Source organism: Xyrauchen texanus, chromosome 33 (genome assembly GCF_025860055.1).
Source record: "Xyrauchen texanus isolate HMW12.3.18 chromosome 33, RBS_HiC_50CHRs, whole genome shotgun sequence".
Classification (NCBI taxonomy): Eukaryota; Metazoa; Chordata; class Actinopteri; order Cypriniformes; family Catostomidae; genus Xyrauchen; species Xyrauchen texanus.
The window spans coordinates 39,091,717-39,114,046 of NC_068308.1; the positions used below are offsets into that span (position 1 = coordinate 39,091,717).

General features: G+C 39.1%; 2 protein-coding genes across 10 annotated transcripts in view; both read right to left on the reverse strand.

Annotated features, from left to right (window-relative positions):
* LOC127626511 (calcium-activated potassium channel subunit alpha-1-like) overlaps nt 1-15,642 on the reverse strand; it is a 114,510-nt gene extending 98,868 nt beyond the window's left edge. For 6 of the 8 annotated variants that reach the window (XM_052102343.1, XM_052102342.1, XM_052102341.1 and 3 more), the window contains exon 1: nt 15,009-15,641. In XM_052102343.1, the coding sequence (XP_051958303.1) occupies nt 15,009-15,308 (300 nt within the window). In that variant the 5' untranslated portion in view covers nt 15,309-15,641. Of the gene's footprint in view, nt 1-15,008 lie in introns of all 8 variants that reach the window. The other 2 variants (XM_052102336.1, XM_052102340.1) reach the window with 2 other exon arrangements.
* A 1,399-nt stretch (nt 15,643-17,041) lies between these two features.
* LOC127626510 (disks large homolog 5-like) overlaps nt 17,042-22,330 on the reverse strand; it is a 57,049-nt gene continuing 51,760 nt past the window's right edge. For both annotated transcript variants that reach the window (XM_052102334.1, XM_052102333.1), the window contains one exon: nt 17,042-22,328. In XM_052102334.1, the coding sequence (XP_051958294.1) occupies nt 22,225-22,328 (104 nt within the window). In that variant the 3' untranslated portion in view covers nt 17,042-22,224. The remainder of the gene's footprint in view (nt 22,329-22,330) is intronic.

Genomic DNA, 22,330 nt, shown 5'->3' on the forward strand with positions numbered 1-22,330 from the left:
CTGAAACACACCGGAGACTCTTATTTTGAAATGACGGAGATTTGGCTCCGTCACAATGCTCTATATTTCATATTTACCAAATTAGGCTTTTTACAGCCTATTTATATTATTATTCACATTATATGAAGTTGGAGACACTATGTATTTTTATTTGCATGTCTTCGATTTAATTTAAAAAAAAAAGTAAAAGTTGCAATATGTAACAATTTTCATGTAATATTCGCCTTTTTTGCCAATGTGTGAACGGCTTGTAATGCAACTTAAAAAATGAGCCCTTCCCGGACTTCCTAGGTTGCCTATTAAAGCCTGTCGACTGATTTTCATGTGAATTAAGCGGGTCGCTTTTGCCGGGAAAATCCAAAGGATGTGACGTCTGAGCACGCTCCCGAGAGCCTCAGAGAGTAAAGCTGCGTTCACAATGCTAGCGACATGCAGGGACAAAACGACCTCATCTCCGGTGACACGAGCGATGGCGACCGGATGTGGGCGTGTCCAGCGACTCGACAAAGTTGAGAAATTTTTAACTTTATGCAAATGAAGAGCGACATCCAATACGAGAGATGGTAGAGCTCACGTGATCCTAATATTGTAATAATAATATTCATTGTAAATAAACAGTGCTGTTTAGACTTTCCATACGCACCACTAGCGACCTAACTGAAAGCCACTGGCGACATGCAGCGACAAAGTAGCTGGCAGTGTGAACGCAGCTTAATAGCTTCTTTCCGCCATTCAACAGAGTCAACAAACTGCAACACCAGCACAACACCGACTCCTACACAAACTCTTGAGTAAACCAAAAAACATTCACCTACTGAATCCCGTCTGGCTAAGCGTGAACATGATCGTGGTCGAGCGATGACTAGAGTGAACATCGGCAGGGCATTTGATTCCTGGAGGGACCTTCATTTGGTTTTGGGGATCAATTGGCGTTCTTCTTATTGGACGGGTAAACTTACATAACTGCAAAGCATGTGACATATAGTGCCATAAGGATTGATCGATGTCATTTTAGCTAAACTACAATAACACATTAATTGAATGCTAGACACTGTTCAAGATAATGCAAAAAGCTCCATTCATTAGCGTCACGTAACTTGGTTAAACCGAAAATATATACATTACATTATTATAAAACAATAGCGCATCGATATATCAAAATGACAGTTTATAATACTGAATGGTGTCAACATATTTATAACATACAGTCATTTTCATAAACTGCTACTGTCATCATGCACCAGATTTAGCTAACCGCTATTGATAAAGCTAGCTAACTAGCTAGCTAATGCCAACATTGACTGCATTTATACAATAGCCTATGTATCATACAAAGAAAAGCGATGGCTCCAAACTACAGTCTCGTATAGTCAGACGTGTTTCAACCCTGTTCCAGCACTGGAGTGTCAAATATAATATACAGTCTCAAGGTTTGTCGTAATACAATCGTATGTGTGTTGTTTTAATTATGCTACCTCATCTGTCAGCATGATGTCGGTGAATCACGTTCAGTCTCTTTGTACGTTACGTCATTGTTTGGGCCGATGCTCGCTCGTGTCCCCTATGGAGTGTGTGCACGAGCACGTGCACGAGCAGCTGCTGCAGTTCACTTAACGGCCACAGGGGTCACTAAAAACAAGGGTTTCTGAATCGTACATACCACCTGCTTTACTATCGGCATTCATTTTTGCCAAAAACAGATAGCTCCAAAAAGCAACTATCACACACACACAAAGATACAAAGATCCCCCATTTAGCCTTAACAGACTGTAGGGGCAAGTGCTGTTAGCGAGCACCTATGAAGGCTGGAACGGTACACGAGGGGGTGGGTGGCCAGCACCACGCCCAACCGCCTTTGTCTCCCCAGTGGCGATGTTTTACACACCGCACCAGGTACTCATTTTAGGCTGAGTCGACCTAGGGGAGGCCCGGGACCAGTTCAGATAATCGTCACTGATGTTGGCCATAAGCGGGAATCGAACTCAGGTCGCCAGGTCCGTAGCGCAGCGCGCTAACCGCTACACTACCGCTCCACACATGCACACACACACGCACACGCACGCACGCCCGCACGCACGCACGCAAATCGAACTCAGGTCGCCAGGTTCATAGCACAGCGTGCTAACTGCTACACTACCGCCCCACACACGCTCACACACACACACACACACATGCACACACATGCACGCACACATAATCAACAGAAATATAAATGAGTTCGCAACAGAAGAAAACAGAAACTACAAAATGTGCACTACAATAAAAAAAGAAATTAAATAAAAACAACAAATGTAAATTTTCTAAACTATAAAACCCTGATGCACACGTGCTGCAGTTCTGCATATCAAAGATGCATAAAAACAGTCGCAATCAGTCACAAACCTTTAATGCTCAAAACATACATCCTGTGTTTACAAGATCCACTCATTTTATTCTGTCCACACTGTTTTTACGACTAACAAAATACATAAACCCCATTTATATGATAAATACACACACAGCTGTGCCATACATAATCTATTAAGAGCTGTAGCTTCATTCAGAGAAAAGAACAAGGGAAAATAGGGAAAGACAGAGAGAGGGAGGAAAGGCGGAAGGGAGGGATTGTGAAAGTAGATTTGTCGTTGACCTCCTTCTTAATAGTGTTCCACTAATGGGACTGTTTATGCGATTGAGTAGAGAGAGAGAGAGAGAGAGAGAGAGAGAGAGAGCTTTTATCTGCATGCCAGACAATGTGCAGACAGACCGCATCCTCCCCAAAACAATAACATGCTAAAAACACGCACAAATAAACACCACTAATATCACATCTGCTCGAACAACCTAAAAACTAAAGCTACAGAGAAAAACAACAATCACATATAATTACATTTTCACACGGCATGTGCACATTAGCAATCACATTTTCTCGCAAACGACTACGGGACGTCCCGATGCAACGCTCATGTACTTGTAATAGCATTTGTAATAACGTTCAAATACCAAAAACTGATAACATCTGAAGTGCAAATGCCATTACGTAAACATTAAGCGCACTAATTAATCACGTTATGTCCTAGTGCGATTATTAAACCATTCATGAGATAAATATATATATATAGTTTGCATGTGCTGCACACCTCAAAGTGAATGTGTGGAGACGATGTCATGCTCGTACATTTTAAAGATCCTCGACTCATACATGGAAAACACTATCATGAGTATTGCACGCCAATGACAGCGAACACAGCGCCAATTCACTTTGTATTGACAACAAATGACAGCGCCAATTCACGAGGCACATACGGACTACAATTTTAATTAATTAAATAGCAGCTTTTTATGGGAGAAGCTACGGTCAAAAGGGCTTCAAAATAAAAGCTCAATTTAAAAAATAAAAGTATGACAGAAATGTATCACTACTTTATAGTTATGTAGTATAATAACTGTAATATTACTACTACTAATAATAATAATAATAATTAAAAAAATATTAAATAGTAATTGTATTATATTTACGCAATATCTCACATCAGAGATGCTCTGTTACGCCGCACTAGGCCGGAGCGATATAGCTAAAAAAAATTGCATCTCAATATTTTTCAGCCTATTGATGATATTCGATATATATCTGTAAAATTGTGCATTTGCTCTGAAATGGCTCAAAAAGTAAAAAATAAATAAATAAAAATGTAATCCAAAATATTTTTATCCAAATTGCAGGCAAGTAGATTCAATTTATTAAAGGCACCGAATAAACATCTATTTTAAAATAATGAAGGAGTGTTTCCACGACAACGATGTACTAAAAATGGAAACGTTTTTGAAAAGTTGTCAAAACGTTGTCAAAACGTTACCCGTTCACACGGATCCACGAAAACAACTAAACACGCTGTATGACGCATGTCAAAACAACAATGGTATCTGAATCCATCGATACGGAGAATTCCGATATCGGAAACGAAAATTCCTACTTTCACTTGCAACGATTTTATCTCCTCCTTTTCTGTTATACAGCGCCACCTATATAGATGTGTATAATAACTTGTAGCGGTTACTAATGTTTGGAATTGCGAATGCTTTTATTTCACAATGTACAATGCACGTGAACGGTTAACAGTCAACTGATGCCATTTAGGATGCTAAATATATCAAACCAGCCCAACGATCGCCTGCTTGGAACGTCATGAATTGTCCGTCATGCATCATTCGTGAATCAGAGGAACCGAGTAATGCATGCTTAAGAGGAAGAAACAGGAGCGCCCCACATGAAGAAAACGCAGGATTTGCGCAAGGTTTGTGAGGTTTGTTTATTAAATCGGTTTAAATGAGATATGTGCATATTTGCAGAGAATGCATAATAGCGGTTTTATGATATGTGGCTTTTAATCTTCAGACAAGACTGTTAAAAGTTAGGGGAAACTGTTGAGAAGAGAGAGATGCAATGAAACATGCATGCATCATATGCAGGACCGTGCATATCCTTAATAAAAACATACATTAGTCAACGTTTTCACACCAAAAACAGTCTCAGATAGTGTTGTGGCTAATATTGCTAACTCAAACACTGCACACGGTGTTAGCGAGGTGGTTAATGTGTTCTCGTGGACAGACGGCTTTTGTTTGTCCACTTGAGCGCTGCCACGTCTGAGCGAGGACCTGCTGCACAGCGACTGCAGAAACACACAGATCTTATCTGATGCACTGCTGTTTATCTAGTCTGATTGTCCTCACTGTGATCCGCTGTTGTGTTTGCTAAACCGCATGATTACACAGATACAGTGAACAACACTTTGTGCAATATATACATTTTAATATTTAATTCATTGCTAAAACACACACAAAAAACAGTTAAAACAAATGGTCTGGTTGCATTGTCCACTTTAATATTTATTTATTGATTGATTTAGCGCTACCCGAAGATTACATAAAATCAAAAATGGCCATATTTAGTTTCTTAATTACTGCACGTGGTCTTATTGTGCACAATAATCTGTCAATATCATTCTACACAATGTATATATGGGTGATTATTATGAAACCTAATAAATTATGTTTTACATGTAACAAAAATGAAGACGATTTGTATGAAGATTAAGTTTTTTTTTTATTGTGACATTTTCATTATGCATACGTCCATCCATTACATCATCCATCCATCACATCCATCCATCCATCCATCACATCCATTACATCATCCATCCATCACATCCATCCATCCATCCATCACATCCATTACATCATCCATCCATCCATCCATTACATCCATCCATCACATCCATTACATCATCCATCCATTACATCATCCATCCATCACATCCATCCATCCATCCATCCATTACATCCATCCATCCATCCATTACATCATCCATCCATCACATCCATCCATCCATCCATTACATACATACATCAATTACATACATCCATCCATCCATCCATTACATCCATTACATCCATGCGTCACATCCATCCATTACATCCATTACATCATCCATCCATTAATCCATTACATCCATCCATTACATCCATACATCCATTACATCATCCATCCATTAATCCATTACATCCATCCATCCATCCATTACATCCATCCATCCATTACATCCATCCATTACATCATCCATCCATCACATCCATCCATTACATCCATCCATCCATTACATCCATCCATCCATTACATCCATTACATCCATCCATCCATTACATACATACATCAATTACATCCATCCATCCATCCATCCATTACATCCATTACATCATCCATCCATTAATCCATTACATCCATCCATTACATCCATACATCCATTACATCATCCATCCATTAATCCATTACATCCATCCATTACATCCATCCATTACATCATACATCCATTACATCCATCCATCACATCATCATCCATCCATCACATCCATCCATTAAATCATCCAGCCATCACATCCATCTATTACATCATCCATCCATCACATCCATCCATTACATCATCCATCAATTACATCATCCATCCATCCATCACATCATCCATCCATTACATCATCCATCCATCACATCCATCCATCACATCCATCCATTACATCATACATCCATTACATCCATCCATCCATTACATCCATCCCATCCATCACATCCATCCATTACATCCATCACACATCCATTATATCATACATCCATCACATCATAACCATCCATTACTTCATCCATCCATCACATCCATCACATCCATCCATCCATTAATCCATTACATCATCCATCCATCACATCATCCATCCATCCATTACATCATCCATCCATCACATCCATCCATTACATCATCCATTCATCACATCCATCCATCCATCCATCCATCACATCCATCCATTACATCCATCCATTACATCATCCATCCATTACATCATACATCCATCCATCACATCCATTACATTCATCCATTACATCCATCCCATCACTCCATCCATCCAGCCATCCGTCTTTCCTTCTGTCCATCCGTCCATCCATTACATCATACATCCATTACTTCCATCACATCACATCCGTCACATCCATTACATCCATCCCATCACATCCGTCACATCCATTACATCCATCCCTTCACTCCATCCATCCCATCCCATCACATCACATCCATCCATCCAGCCATCCGTCTTTCCTTCTGTCCATCCGTCCATCCATTACATCATACATCCATTACTTCCATCACATCACATCCGTCCATTACATCCATCCAGCCATCCATCCTTCCTTCTGTCCATCCGTCCTTCCTTCTGTCCATCCGTCCATCCATGCATCCATGACCCTGCGTCCAAATGCGTGGACATTGTATTTTCTCTTCGCTATATGCAACGCATAACTGTGTTACATTTTGTTATATTTTATTTAGTTATCTCTGTGCAATACGGTTCTATTCATTAACATTAATAAATGCATTCCTGTATATTTGCAATGCATTATCACATTGAGAATAAATGGGCTAATCAAAAAGCTGGTAAATGTGTCTTTCAGAAGCTTCAAATGGAGTTACGATGACCATAAGGTGCATTTCAAACTGTTCTGAGACCAGTGCAGACAGACAGCACACTGGAGTCATTCACTCAATAGGGAGCAAGGGAGCATCCTATAGCTCTCTATGCAGTTAAGTGCGTTCACTCCTAAAATCTGTTCAAAAGTTCAGTTTCAGGGTGCAGATGATGTTTGGATCACTCAACATGTTTGACACACATGGGACAATGATCATCAGTACATAGATTCAACATTTATAATGGATCATTTTATTTGAACATGATCGGCCGTGATTGGATGATGGTGGACATTACATTGAATCTGAATTATTTATGCTAATTTCTGATGTAACGTCTCAAACACATGAATAATCACTTCTATATCTTAGTGTTGTAAACATTACAATTTCACAATATAGTCTCGCAGTCAACATATGTGGACATACATTTTTAGGAAAATTGTTTGCTCTTGTTTATTAGGTGCTACCAGTTACAAATCAAAAATGGAAATGGAAAATGCACACAGCAGTCACACTCGGGTCTCAGGAGGTTAAACCAGATTGTTATCTATTTTAATATAACCCTAAATTATCATCGGACAACCTTATTTGTCAATGACCCATATACACACATTTTTGTTCAACATATTTATACTAGAAGCCAGTAACCACCCACAACATCATGGTGGTGAGCTGTGTGCATGCACGCACCACTCGCATCATCTTCACATCATGTCAAATGTACAAAATCAAATGAATGTTAATATGATCAACTAACATTGAAAAATCTACCAGAAGCCTGTTGAACAGGAGCATTTTAGCATTACCAGAATCCTCTAGAGAGGTGATCACACTTCTGATTTCAGTGTCTGTCACAGTGTGTTTATTTTGGTTTTGCTCTTAAATTTGTGTTTAGCGCAGAAACTACAACAGACTAACATGCTGATCACACACTCTTGACAGGTGAGTGTGTGTGTGGTCTCCAGAAAGCACAATTGCATAAGGGGATATTTCCCCGCTCAATAATGAACATGCCGCCTGTTGCTTAGCAACAACCATCTGATTCACACACACACACACACACACACTATAGGAGAGTGACATGGCAGTTTCAATGAGGAAGATTCATGCATGAAAACAGAGAAAGTGAGTGAAGATGATAAAACAGGTAAAACCTCGACAACAAATGACAGTAAATATTAAGTACTGTGGATGTGTGAGCATACAGTAAATGAGTGAATCTAACTCTAAGAAAATAAGAACATGTACAGGTCATTATTTCACCCAAAAATAAACAAATTAATTTCTTTTGAGAGTTTTTTTGCATTTGCAGCAACAAATGGGTGAACTATGAATCTTGTGTGCTGTCAATAAATAAATAAAATGTCAATAAATAAATAATGAAATGTCCTATATATATATATATATATATATATATATATATATATATATATATGGATCCGTTGGAATTCGCTGGTTTTCTAAATGAATGGTCATAAAATGTAATATCACCTTCTTCACAGTCACAAGTATAGAAATACACAATGTGTTTAAGATAACAACACACAAACAATTATAATCTTTCATGTGTTTATTGATCACATCCCATCAATCAAGCCTCTCCGGTAGAGGCGGACTAACTCTGCACAACGTTCAGAAGGAATTCGGGATCATTCTTCCTTACAGAACTGCTTCAGCTCAGACATATTCTAAAGATGTCTGGTGTCTCTCTTGAGGTCATTTCACAGCATCACTATTGGGTTAAGGTCTGGGCTCTGATTGGGACACTCCAAAGTAGTGGATTTACTTCGATGTTTAGGGTCATTGTCCTGCTGCATCACCCAACTTCAACTGAGCTTCAGCTGGTGCACAGCCACCCTGACATTAACCTGTAGGATATCTTGATGAAGTTGTGAATTAATTTTTCTCTCTGATGGCAAACAGTCCAGGCCCCAGAGCAGCAAAGTAGCTCCAAATCATGATGCTCCCTCCACCGTACTTCAATGTTGGTATGCAGTGCACTTTTTACACCATATGTAGTGCTACTGTTCTTCCCAAACAATTCAACCATAGTTTCATCAGTACACAAAACATTTCCGCAGTAGTGTTTGGAGTGTCAAGGTGGTCTGTCAAACTTCAAGCACGCTGCAAGGATTTTCATGGAAAGCAGCGGCTTCTTCATGGTGTCCTGCCATGAACACCATACCTGTTTAATGTTTTCTGTATAGTAGACTCATGAACAGAGATGTAAACCAGCTCCAATGATTCCTTCATGTCTTTATCTGTCACTCTAGTGTTCTTTTTAACCTCATTGAGCATTCTGCGGTGTGTCCTTTAAGTCATCTTGGCTGGACGGCCACTTCTAGAGAGAGTACCCATAGTACTAAATCATCTCCATTTATAGACAGTTTGTCTAACAGTGGACAGATGAATATCTAACAGCCACTTCTAGAGAGAGTACCTATAGTACTAAATCACCTCCATTTATAGACAATTTGTCTAACTGTGGACAGATGAATATCTAACGGCCACTTCTAGAGAGAGTACCTATAGTACTAAATCACCTCCATTTATAGACAGTTTGTCTAACTGTGGACAGATGAATATCTAACGGCCACTTCTAGAGAGAGTACCTATAGTACTAAATCACCTCCATTTATAGACAGTTTGTCTAACTGTGGACAGATGAATATCTAACGGCAACTTCTAGTGAGAGTACCTATAGTACTAAATCATCTCCATTTATAGACAGTTTGTCTAACTGTGGACAGATGAATATCTAACGTCCACTTCTAGAGAGAGTACCTATAGTACTAAATCACCTCCATTTATAGACAGTTTGTCTAACTGTGGACAGATGAATATCTAACGGCCACTTCTAGTGAGAGTACCTGTAGTACTAAATCATCTCCATTTATAGACAGTTTGTCTAACTGTGGACAGATGAATATCTAACGGCCACTTCTAGAGAGAGTACCTATAGTACTAAATCACCTCCATTTATAGACAGTTTGTCTAACTGTGGACAGATGAATATCTAACGGCCACTTCTAGTGAGAGTACCTATAGTACTAAATCATCTCCATTTATAGACAGTTTGTCTAACTGTGGACAGATGAATATCTAACGGCCACTTCTAGAGAGAGTACCTATAGTACTAAATCACCTCCATTTATAGACAGTTTGTCTAACTGTGGACAGATGAATATCTAACGGCCACTTCTAGTGAGAGTACCTATAGTACTAAATCACCTCCATTTATAGACAGTTTGTCTAACTGTGGACAGATGAATATCTAACGGCCACTTCTAGTGAGAGTACCTATAGTACTAAATCATCTCCATTTATAGACAGTTTGTCTAACTGTGGACAGATGAATATCTAACGGCCACTTCTAGAGAGAGTACCTATAGTACTAAATCATCTCCATTTATAGACAGTTTGTCTCACTGTGCTCAGATGAATATCTAACGGCCACTTCTAGTGAGAGTACCTATAGTACTAAATCATCTCCATTTATAGACAGTTTGTCTCACTGTGGACAGATGAATATCTAACGGCCACTTCTACTGAGAGTACCTATAGTACTAAATCACCTCCATTTATAGACAGTTTGTCTCACTGTGGACAGATGAATATCTAACGGCCACTTCTAGTGAGAGTACCTATAGTACTAAATCACCTCCATTTATAGACAGTTTGTCTCACTGTGGACAGATGAATATCTAACGGCCACTTCTAGTGAGAGTACCTATAGTACTAAATCATCTCCATTTATAGACAGTTTGTCTAACTGTGGACAGATGAATATCTAACGGCCACTTCTAGAGAGAGCACCTATAGTACTAAATCATCTCCATTTATAGACAGTTTGTCTAACTGTGGACAGATGAATATCTAAACTCTTCCAGATAACTTTATAACCCTTTCCAGCTTTATGCAAAGCAATAAATCTTAATCGTAGATCTTCTGAGATCTCTTGGTCCACGTCAGCAGACACTTCTTGTGAATTGCAAACTCAAAATGTTTGAGTGCTTTTTATAAGTCAAAGTAGCTCTAACGCACACCTCCAATCTCCTTTCATTAATCTGATGCCAGGTGTGCCAACTCCAGACTCTAATTAGCTTTTGTTGACGTCATTAGCATTTTACATGTTATTTTACACATTTCATGATTAATTTATTTATTGAAAGATTTTGACAAACAGTATATATTGATGCTTTTAGTAAGGCCAAAAATAAAGTAGCCATTTGGATACTTAAGGGCCTCAATGACTGGATCATTATTGCAGTGATTAATATTTTTCAGCTGGCAACAATTATTTTTGAAATATAACCGATGCGATGTGTAGCGGTCGTGATCACTAAACGCTTGAAGTCCCATCGTAACAAATCAACAGTAGAACTATCGGCAATGAGAGTTTAATAGTGAAAGTAAGAGCATTTCCACACGCACAATGCAACAAGAACTTACAGGATTGGGACAGAAGAAAGACACTTGTTAGTGAGGCTAATTGGAAAAAATACTTCAGATTGCTAGGGAGCGTAAAGATTGGACTGTGGAGGAATGGAGCAAGGTCACGTGGTCTGATGAGTCCAGGTTTACCCTATTCAAAAGCGATGGGCGCGTCAGGTCAGGTCTAGGCTCAGCAATGTTATGCAGCAATAAAATGAAGTCAGCTGACTACCTGAATGTACTGAATGACCAGGATATCCCATCAATGGATGTTTTCTTCCCTGATGGCACGGGCATATTCCAGGACGACATGGCCAAGATTCAAGAGTGGTTCAGGGAGCATGAGTAATCATTTTCACACATCACCACAGAGTCCTGACCTTAACCCCATTGAACGTCTTTGGGATGTGCTGGAGAAGACTTTACGGAGTGGTTTGACACCCCATCATCAGTACAAGATCTCAACCTAAAATTAATGCAACTCTGGGTGGAAATAAATGTTGTGGCATTGCAGAAGGTTGTTGAAACAATGCCACGACGAAAGCAACTTTTATCCAACTTTTGTTTTTGGCCAGGCAGCATATATGTATATTAATATGGCACGCTCGGTTCTCCATAGTGAACCGCAATTTGTTACAACAACAACAACAATGTGAAAAAACGTTATGTGGCATATTTCTGGGTGAAAATAATTAGTTATCATGAATTAATTGGATTTTGAAAAAAGGGAGGTACATAGTACAATTAAGGGGCTAAAAATAAGAGGGATTAGCCGTTTCAGAGGCGGAGCAATTAATTAAGTTTTGATGAAAGATTACAAACACAAATGCTTAATTAGCATGCACTGATGAATCGTCCAGGAACATGTATTAAGAGAGTAAATACGATCAAGTTTGATTGCATGCTAACTTTAAATCAACAGGTTAAATCAGAGCTGTGTATTTGCAGCTCTGTAAGCTTCCTGCAACGTTTCACAGAGTGAACGCAACTAAGTTTGACAGCCTATAATGAAAGCAACAGCTGTGTGTGTGTGTGTGTGTGTGTTACACAATGGCAGTGAAAACTCTATTCCTGAACGCTGCTTGCGTCTTTTCCCTGTTTGACATGAAGCCAGAGTTCTCGTAACATCTCTACGATTAGAACAGACATGCCAACTTCACTCTCGCTGCGTTCTGTTCAAACCACCACAAGAGAGGAATTCTATTCTAAAAAAAAAATCCCATAGACTTGCACTGAAGGAGGGACTCAAGACACAAGCAGAGAGCAGAATATTATTAAGACGAGACTCTTTTGAGAAGGGCCAATATGCAGCTACCTAGCAACCTCCAAGAACACCCTAGCAACAGCGCAAAAACCACATTTAGTAAACCACATAATACCCTGGCAACTATAGACAACACTCATAGAATTATGGTAACAAATTGTGCATGCAAGTATTTTCATTTCATTATATTTCATTGCTGCTTAACGTCACTCTAGCAAACATATAGCTTATAGCATAAACTAGACTTGAATAATAATAATAAACCTTATTCCTTATTAAACCTCATCTGGTGAAATATATAGGCAATAATTCTTAATTTGGTAAATACTGTGGGAGCCTGGGTAGCTCAGTGAGTCGAGCCGCTAGAGTCGTGAGTTTGAATCCAGGGCGTGCTGAGTGACTCCAGCCAGGTCTCCTTAGCAACCAAATTGGCCCGGTTGCTAGGGAGGGTAGAGTCACATGGGGTAACCTCCTTGTGGTCGCTATAATGTGGTTCTCGCTCTCGGTGGGGCGTGGGGCGAATTGCGCGTGGATGCTTCAGAGAATAGCGTGAAGCCTTCACACGCGCTACGTCTCCACGGTAACGCGCTCAACAAGCCACGTGATAAGATGCGCGGATTGATGGTCTCAAACGCGGAGGCAACTGAGATTCGTCCTCCGCCGCCCGGATTGAGTCACTACGCCACCACGAGGACTTACGCATTGGGAATTGGGCGGTCCAAATTGGGGAGAAACAAAATACTGAAATATAGAGCCTTTTAATGGAGCAAAGTCTCCAATATTTCAAAATAAAAGTCCTTTGTATGTTCTGTGCTTGTTTATAGTTAAAACTTCCACTTTATGCACCAAATCTTTATTTTATTTTTGGACTTTCCCAGCAGCTTAGATATCAGTATCTGTGAAATCCACTATCGGTCGACCTCTACCCTCCAATGCCACCCAGGAATCCCAAAAAACAATAAAGGATTTTCGACTAACTATCTGCAATACTATTCTGCTGTTATTCGACAGTTCCAAAAGTACCTATCGGCAGCAAATAATCGACAAAACCGATATATCGGTCAACGTCTACGGTCTATAATACGCAAGAACTCTTTAACACTTCAAGTCAAAAGCTTGGACACACCAGCACACCATCCATCCATCTTCAACCGCTTATCCGAAATCGGGTCGCGGGGGCAGCTGCTCCAGCTCTATTTCTATTATCCACATTTTAAAATAATAAAAAAAAGGTACCAAAACTCTAAAATAACACAAATAGAAATAATGAGAATTATAAAGTGACCGAAAAATCCAAACAAATAAAAATAATTTTAAAAGTTCCAATGTTGATTGCTTTTCCTCTTCACTATCCGATGTCAAACAAGATATATATATATATATATATAAATAACATTTACAATATTTATTAAAGAAATAGTTTGGGTTCACTATAAGCTAATCTTAATCAATAGCATTAGTGGCATAACGTTGATTACCACCCAAAAAAAATTTGACTCATCCCTTTAAAAAACGCTAAAATCTGCGTTACCGTGACGCACTTACAATGGAAGTCGATGGGGCCGATACACATACGTTAAAAACACCGTTTCAAAAGTAGAGCTACAAGACGTAAACAATATGTGTGTTAACACCATTTTAGTGTGATAAAATCACTTACCAATCGCATCTGTGCAAGTTATAACCAATTTTAACAACTTCGTTACCATGGCAACGTAACGCGTAAATGCTAAAACGGCTGTAAAAAATGCCGATTTGAACAAAAACTCGATAAAACACACGAGTTTTAACCAGATAATGTAAGTGTTTTTACTAAAATTGACATTTGCGTGACATTTTCTGCCTTTGAACCCTCCAAAAATGGGCCCCATTGACTATCGTAATAAGTGCCTTAGTTTAACCTAATTTTAGCGTGGGATGAGTCGCAATACACTTTATGTAGTAATCAACATTGTGCCACTAAGCGCGTATAATAGGCTTGAACATTGGGGGGATTGCAGCATGAAGCATTTAGCCATGTTTCCATAGATCAGGGTATAAATAAGGGAGCAGTTGTACTTGTTTGTTTTGATTTAGGGGGCTTGGCTCCCCCATCCCCTCCGGAATGCACGCCCATGTATGCCCCAAATGCTGTATGTTACGTTTAAAATAGTTAAAACAATTAACAAAAATATACACATAGTTTATATTTGTCTTCTGAACTAATTTCATGCATATAGATGCTATAGAGGAATAATACATTATTCGGGCAAGTGTGTACAAACTTTTCACTGGATGTGCCTAATTAAGAACAGGTGCCACTGGGGGTTTATTTTTACCTTCTTTTTCTTCTTGCAGTGGCAGCACACCGTCCACAGGTACTTGAAAGTTCTCCACAGCAAAATGATGAAGAGACCCCCGAAGAAAGTGACCATCGAGGAGGCGAGGAACGCCCACCACATGCGCTGCCCGTTCGAGTCACAGGGCACATCGGGGGTGTACGGGATGATCACGTCCATCTTCCGAACTGAGGACGGACCCGTTTTTAGATGCTTGTCGATGAAGTTGGTCATTATTGTGGAGAGCTGCTTCCCATCAGGTCCATCATCATCTTCATCATCATCATCAGCGGGCAGCATGGATCGTCTTCCTGGAGGTTTCAGCAGCGCCCCACAGCCGACGATCAGCCATGTTTGGAGGGCGGGCAGCCCTGCGTGTGTGTGCCCGGGCGTGCGCGCTCTTCTCCCGCTGTTCTCAGCGCGCTCGGCCGCTGTTCGGATCTCGCCTGAAATGGAAAAGTAGCGCACCACCGTGTCCGCCGTTTCCACCCGTATTCCTGCCGCTCTGTTGGACACACTGCTGTCTGATCACCTCTCTCTCTCTCTCTCTCTCTCTCTTCATTCAGCAACGTGTTGCGTTCATTCGGTGCGCGTTTTCTCCGCGGCGCGTTCAGGGCGGATTTACAGGTGCCGGAGGGCGGAGTCAGTCTGCCTGATGCCCGCAGATCATCTCCAGACCCCGCAGAGAGTTCAGAGCCATCGTACATCACATTTATGACCGCGTGTTAATGGGTTTAAAATAAACATCATGGCTCCTTATTGCGCACCTGTTTCCAAGCACATATATACGTCTTTAAATGCATTATATTCCATGTTTAATTAAATAAGATTGTGTTTTTTCACAATAGGATACTAATGTTTTCATATGATTTTGAATATCACATGAAATCTTATAATATGAGGTAAAAAAAAACAGACAAAATATTTACTTAATTTATTTAAATCACAATTAAAGTTGTGTTAGTGTTCAAAGTGTAACCTATAAGCTGTGGTGGGTAAGTTACTCTAAAAAAAAGTAATTACCAACTAATTACTCTGTCTGAAAAGTAATCACATTACTTTATTACTACTAATTACTTTGCATCAACCTCGACCGGATGAAAAATACAAGGATGAAACTGTTCTTTTAAATCTTTCAAATATATCGTAAAATATCTAATACATTATTCATGAGCTGGCCAAAGAATTTAAAGGGGCGGCGTTCAATTAGAAAATATATATTTTAACATTAAACGTTATATTTCACTATTGTTTTATATAGAATTGTTCAAGAGTCTACATCAGAAGTAACTGTAATTACTGAGAAAATAATAAAGTAATCCCTTACTTTACGGTTTTATGAAAAGGTAACTTAATTACAGTAATTTGTTACTTCACAAGTACTGCCTATAGGATATAATTGCTTATTGTAAACTAACATAATAGCTACCTCAACACATTTATCTTTGAGTATTTGGGATTAATTTATGATAATTTATTGCATAATCAAAATGTTCAGATCAGCTTTGAAGTATTAATTATTTTATATTCCATGTGCCAACCATGCCCACTTACACTCTTTTTATAAATGATGTTAAGACAGGTGGCATAAATTATTACAGGTTTTCAAATCCCACATTAAATGCACTTAGATATAAACATGTGATCTTATAAGTTTATAAAAGCACTTACATTAATTCTTCTGTTATATCTTGTGTATTATTTGAGCTGTAAAGTTGATTAAATCATAATTTCATGGCAACGAAGTTGTATAATTGTCTATAACTTTACACAGATGTGGTTAGTAAGTGATTTTATCACAGTAAATCGTGTTAACACACATATTATTTATGTCTTGTGGTCTGTAAACAAAATGTTTACAGATTGACTCCATTGACTTCCATTGTAAGTGTCTCACTGTAACTCCCATCCATATTTGGGATCAACATGAGCTGGTTGATTTTTGATTTTTTTTTCCTTCTGTTTGGTAACAAATAATCTTCCATCTGTCATCTGCTGAAAAACAACATCATCCAGAAATATTTTTTCACCTTTTATTTGAAGTTTATATAATCTTTTATATGGTGTTCACATTAACAGAGGATCTGGCGCCACCTGGCGGCTGTTCAGAGGAACTGCGTTACACTTTCAATATGACCTGCAGGACACAAAAACTCCAAGACAACACTAGAAAAAAAACATAATTTAATAGTGTGATACATCCCGCTTTGATAGGAATATTCCGGGTTTGATACAAGTTAAAGGTGCTGTTTATGGAAAGGTATGCAAAAAATTTTACTTCCTGAAAGATATTCATGAAATAAGTGTTGTGGGATATCTCATCGGTCTTTGTGACAGCTCAAGACTGACTCAACAAACAAAAATGTGTCAGCGGCCGTGAACAATGCTGCTTTCTGCCTGTCAATCATTTTGCACTTTGCAGCAAATTATGTCATAATGCCCTTTTAATGCCATGTTGCTCATAACAGTGGTCAGTTGAGGGCGCTATTCTGCTGCTGCTGTTTTTGAAAACCGCTCCTGCTCAGTATCGGTCTTTGGAGTGCGGGGTTTTGGGAAAAGGGGGCGTGGTTAGTCCAACGGCTCAGCTTGACAGTTTGTGGAAATTCTAAAATGGATAAAAATGGTTACTGCGCCTTTAAAGGAATATTTATGGAGTCAAACATGTGCCACAATTCTGGACAAAAATGTTCAGCACGCGCAAGATGAAATTGAGCGCAGTTATTTGGCACGTGTAAGATGACATTTTGAGCACACCAAAAAAAATGTGCACGTGCATAAACTCAGTCGTGTAAAGCAGTGTATCTTCTTGCAAAGATGAATTCATTTTGAGCAAACGAAAATCAAATTTTGCTCTTGAATATAGTTTGAGTGTGAATTTGCTCAGAATTACCCACTGTGCATGCAAAAACACAACTAAACTTCTTTTAAACTTGCGTTCGCGCGAGTAACACGAACCCGCGAGTATTCCCCCTTCTCTTCCGGAAAAGGACAGGAGGCGGGGCTTCTACGAAAATGTATCTTTCCGGCATCAATCATGGCCGATATCGCAACGATTGCTGCTCTGTCTCTGTCGTGGAAGTCCCAGATACGTTGGCGTCATTTGGTACAATTCCGGGTGCGCACACACCGCTACGACCATTTTATCATCCAGTTTTCCTGATTTCTTCTGCTACTACGTCAGTGCGTCAGTGACATCCGGACAATCTCAATGCTGATAGGCTTTCGCGACAACACGTCATGCGGATTTCTCGCTCAAATACGCAAATGAAGTGATTTTGTGTTTTAGAGTCGCGCCATTTGCTCCGCCCGGCGCAAATTTGCGTCTATTCGTGTCTTTGCGTTGACTTTGTATGTAATCGCGCCGCATGAACCGCTGTATGTGAACCAAGCGTGCCGCACAAGCCCTCAAAAGTGAAGCCAAAACGTCTCGATCGCCCCCCCGGTGACTGGTCCTAGTATGTGTCATAAACCCCGCCTCCCCATGTTATTCAACGGGACGTGAGACCAACTAAACAATTAAATTACACTTCACATATCTTTTTTCCAAAGATAGTTTCTGTCATTTACTGTCGTTTCTATCACGTTGATGTAATTTCAAGTGTTTGTTTTCAAAATAAGTTTGTTTTTAGTTATTTGATGCTATAAAAACGGTGCTGTGACATCATGATTGACAGCTGTGATTGACAGGTTCTCTGAGCGAAGTAGTCACTGAAGCACCAACTGACTTTTTTTCGGGATCTTCGGAGGACTGAGGAGATTGGAGCTTTAAATTGAATATCTAAATTTCTATAATTAATTATTTCACAGCGTCAAAAGGGGCGTGTGCTTGCGATTGATTCAGCGAGAGTGAGGGCGGAGCCTTGATTTCGCGGCTTTACTTCCTGCTCACTACTGCGCAGGTCTGGTCTCGAAATCGCAACTGCGCAGACTCAAGTCCCAAGATGTCAGCGCCATATCGGGACACTGGCGGCTTCAGTTCTCACCAATGGAAAAGAGCGAAGGGGCGTCGGCCATCTTTTTTTACTCTATGATGTGAACGCACCATAAGAAGAGAATGTCCCGTCACCCATAGAGCGTAAACGACTCGTTAAAACAACTGATTTAGAGGAGCGGAGATCGTGCTTTGCTGCGTACGGGGTTAAAAGCGCAGACAAATATTGGGGTACCAAACCATGCATTTAAAAATCAACAAATTATTTCAACTTGATCCTCGTTTTCTTAAAAAAATTAAAAATAAAAAAATAAAAATGATCTGTTATAAACGTCACATTTCAGTCTTTAAACCCTCCAAAAAATTGCCCCCATTGACTTCCATTGTAAGTGTCTCACTGTAACCTGAGGGATCAAAATAATGTTTTTGTGGTAATCAATACGATGCAACAAATGCCGCCGATTGAACCCAACCCGGAACATTCCTTAAACTGAAAACTCTCAAACTTTGTAGTCGAGTGAACATATAGCCAAAAACAAAATGAAGCAGTAACATATGCTGTCATGTTTCATTTAGTCTTTATTAATGCAACAATTACAAAATCATATTTATTTTCGTATAACGTTCTTTAATGCGACAGTACCACAGTGTCATATATCTATTATTATTATTCAGTAATTATCTGCTCTAATTCAACACTAGCGTCATTGTTGCCAGTTATGCGTTTTTCCTTGTTGAGAGGAAGAACTTGGACTTAAAATCACGTTACAGAAGCGACACGTTTCATTGGTCGACAAGGTCAGAACAGGAAGTGAAGATGTGTTACAAGACTAGCGTAGTACCAAACCTCTCTAGGGGTTAATAAAGTGGGCGTGTCTACCTTTTAAATCTCACCGGAGCACAAAACACAGACAAAGCGGGGAAGACGTTTTGGCACATTTGTTGTCGAAAAGGAGTTTTACAGGTGTGGTAAATAAGAAAGAGTAACTATCACTTAAATTAAGAGTTCAAAAGCAACACGGGACAATAAGATAATCAGAGCATATAGTGACGTTATCATGCAGCAGATCCTTTAAATAATAAAGTACACTTAAAATAAAAGAACTGCTACATTAAAGCTTAAGCACAGCCCCCCACCCCACCACAAAAAAAAGTCATCATTTACTCAAAAAAGGAGATGTTTGGCAGAATGTTCCTGCTGTTCTTTAACTCTGCCTATGATGACAGAATTGTCATTTTGGGGTGAACGGACCATCTAACGCAGCAAACAGTTACGAGTCAGTATTTGTAATGTCAGAAGAGTGTAAATCGAGTGTGTGTGTGTCAAACTACGATGCACTGATGACTTGGTTTAGTGTGTGCTGATTGGATCAGATACATGAAGTTTAACATTCAAGTAAGCTGCTTCATAAACATCTTCACTGTAAACAGAAACTACATATAAGCCCTCATAAATTAGAGTTACCACAGAGAAAACAGATCAAACAGCGAATGGGAGACACTGCTTTTTCGGTCACGTTGCATACTGCATACTACATACTAACATAGTGCATACTAACATAGTGCATACTAACATAGTGCATACTTACATACTCCATACTACATAGTGCATACTACATAGTGCATACTACATAGTGCATACTAACATACTGCATACTAACATACTGCATACTAACATACTGCATACTAACAGTTCAGCTGATCACCCTGAGAGGTCACATCATGTGTGTGTTTAGAGCTGGGCAATATAGCTAAAAAAAAAAAAAAAAGTAATATAGTTTATTATTGACACTAGTTCAGCCTTGATGTGATATTCGATATACGTCTCGCAATATTTATACATTTGCTCTGAAATGGCTTTAAAAATTGTGACTTTTCGGTTATTCCATGATCAATTAACCATATTTCAGAAACTAACCAAGCTGACATTTTTACAACTTTTTTCTGAAGATAAAAATAAAGGATAATGAAAGCCAAAATCTGTAATTCATAATCAATTGTCAAAATGACAATTTTCGGCAATTCATTTTGGAAACTACAGGACAAAAACACAACGTTAGAAGGTGTCAGCAACACTCGGGATTCATTTGTCAGGCATTTGAGGTGTCATTTGAACGCTTAGAATCTGAACTTTTAATTGTTAACCATCACTTGTGCATTTATGTTTCATAAAATATCAAAATAAGGCCAGAATACATTTGCGACGCAAATTAGCGCCCCCTAGAGGCAATGGGTAAGATACCTTAATATGAATATAAAAGCCGTTAGCGTGTAAATGGGCAAGTCACATATCAAATGAAAGCTCTTACTCTCAGGAATGTGACCTTATAGTTTATTTTGTTGCCCTAATAGTGCAGTTCAAACGATTTTCAAAAGAATCGCAAAGTGAAATAAGACTTCAGTAAGTCATCGAATACAAACGTCGCATTTATGCGGTGATCACTTCTGCTGTAAGCTGTAAATAGCTAAAAACTTAATATTAGCTTTTACTTTAGGAAGTTTTCTAAAATATGAGCCATTGTTTTCTTGTCTGTGAGCTTGATCATGTGAATAATCCAATGTTATATCTTAGATGTCCAAAACAAAATATGCGGTTCTACAGGAAAAGCATGCTAAACAAATCATCAGAATAATATGTTATTATAGCTGATAAAATGTTAAACATCAACTTAAAGGGGAGGATCTCAGCTTTCAAATGACACTTAGATTGAGCTTGTAGTCCACTCAGAGGCCGAGATATTCAGTTAAATAACAAGGGTGGTGCTTGAACTGAACATTAGACTGAATGTCAATGGACGAGCACATCTGTGAGGCCTAAAATGTGTTAGAGCGCCCCCTACAGTTCACATCTGTATATTGTGATTGAATGTGATAGAGAAAACATAATTTTTTCTAGTGCTTACTGCCACCTAGTGGAATAAAATAAGACTTTTTGGAGGGAGATGGTGTGAACAGAACCAGAATTACATGCTTACAAAGTTATAACAATTAACTTTTAAATTTGAGTGTAAAAAATGCGATTTTGCTTACATTTACGTATAGCCGTTTTCGTACCGAATCCAGAAACTCGATGGCCAAATAAAAAGTGCACAAGAATCATTGCAATATTCACAACGTTGCTTCATTATGTCAATATCATGAATATTCACTATATCGCCCAGCTCTAGTTGTGTTGTAGTGAGATTCAGAGCTGCAGTTGTGGAGTGTTTGTGTAACGGTGTAACCGTACGAGTCTGCTGGTTGCTTTAATAGTGGTGGACAGTTTTATTGTGGTCGTGAGTTTATTCACGTGGTTCCGTCAGGAATCCAGAGAACTTTGTTCTGTTCCTGGTCCACAACCGCCATTATCTGTGTGCATATGCTGGACAGACTTCCACCCTGAACGACACCT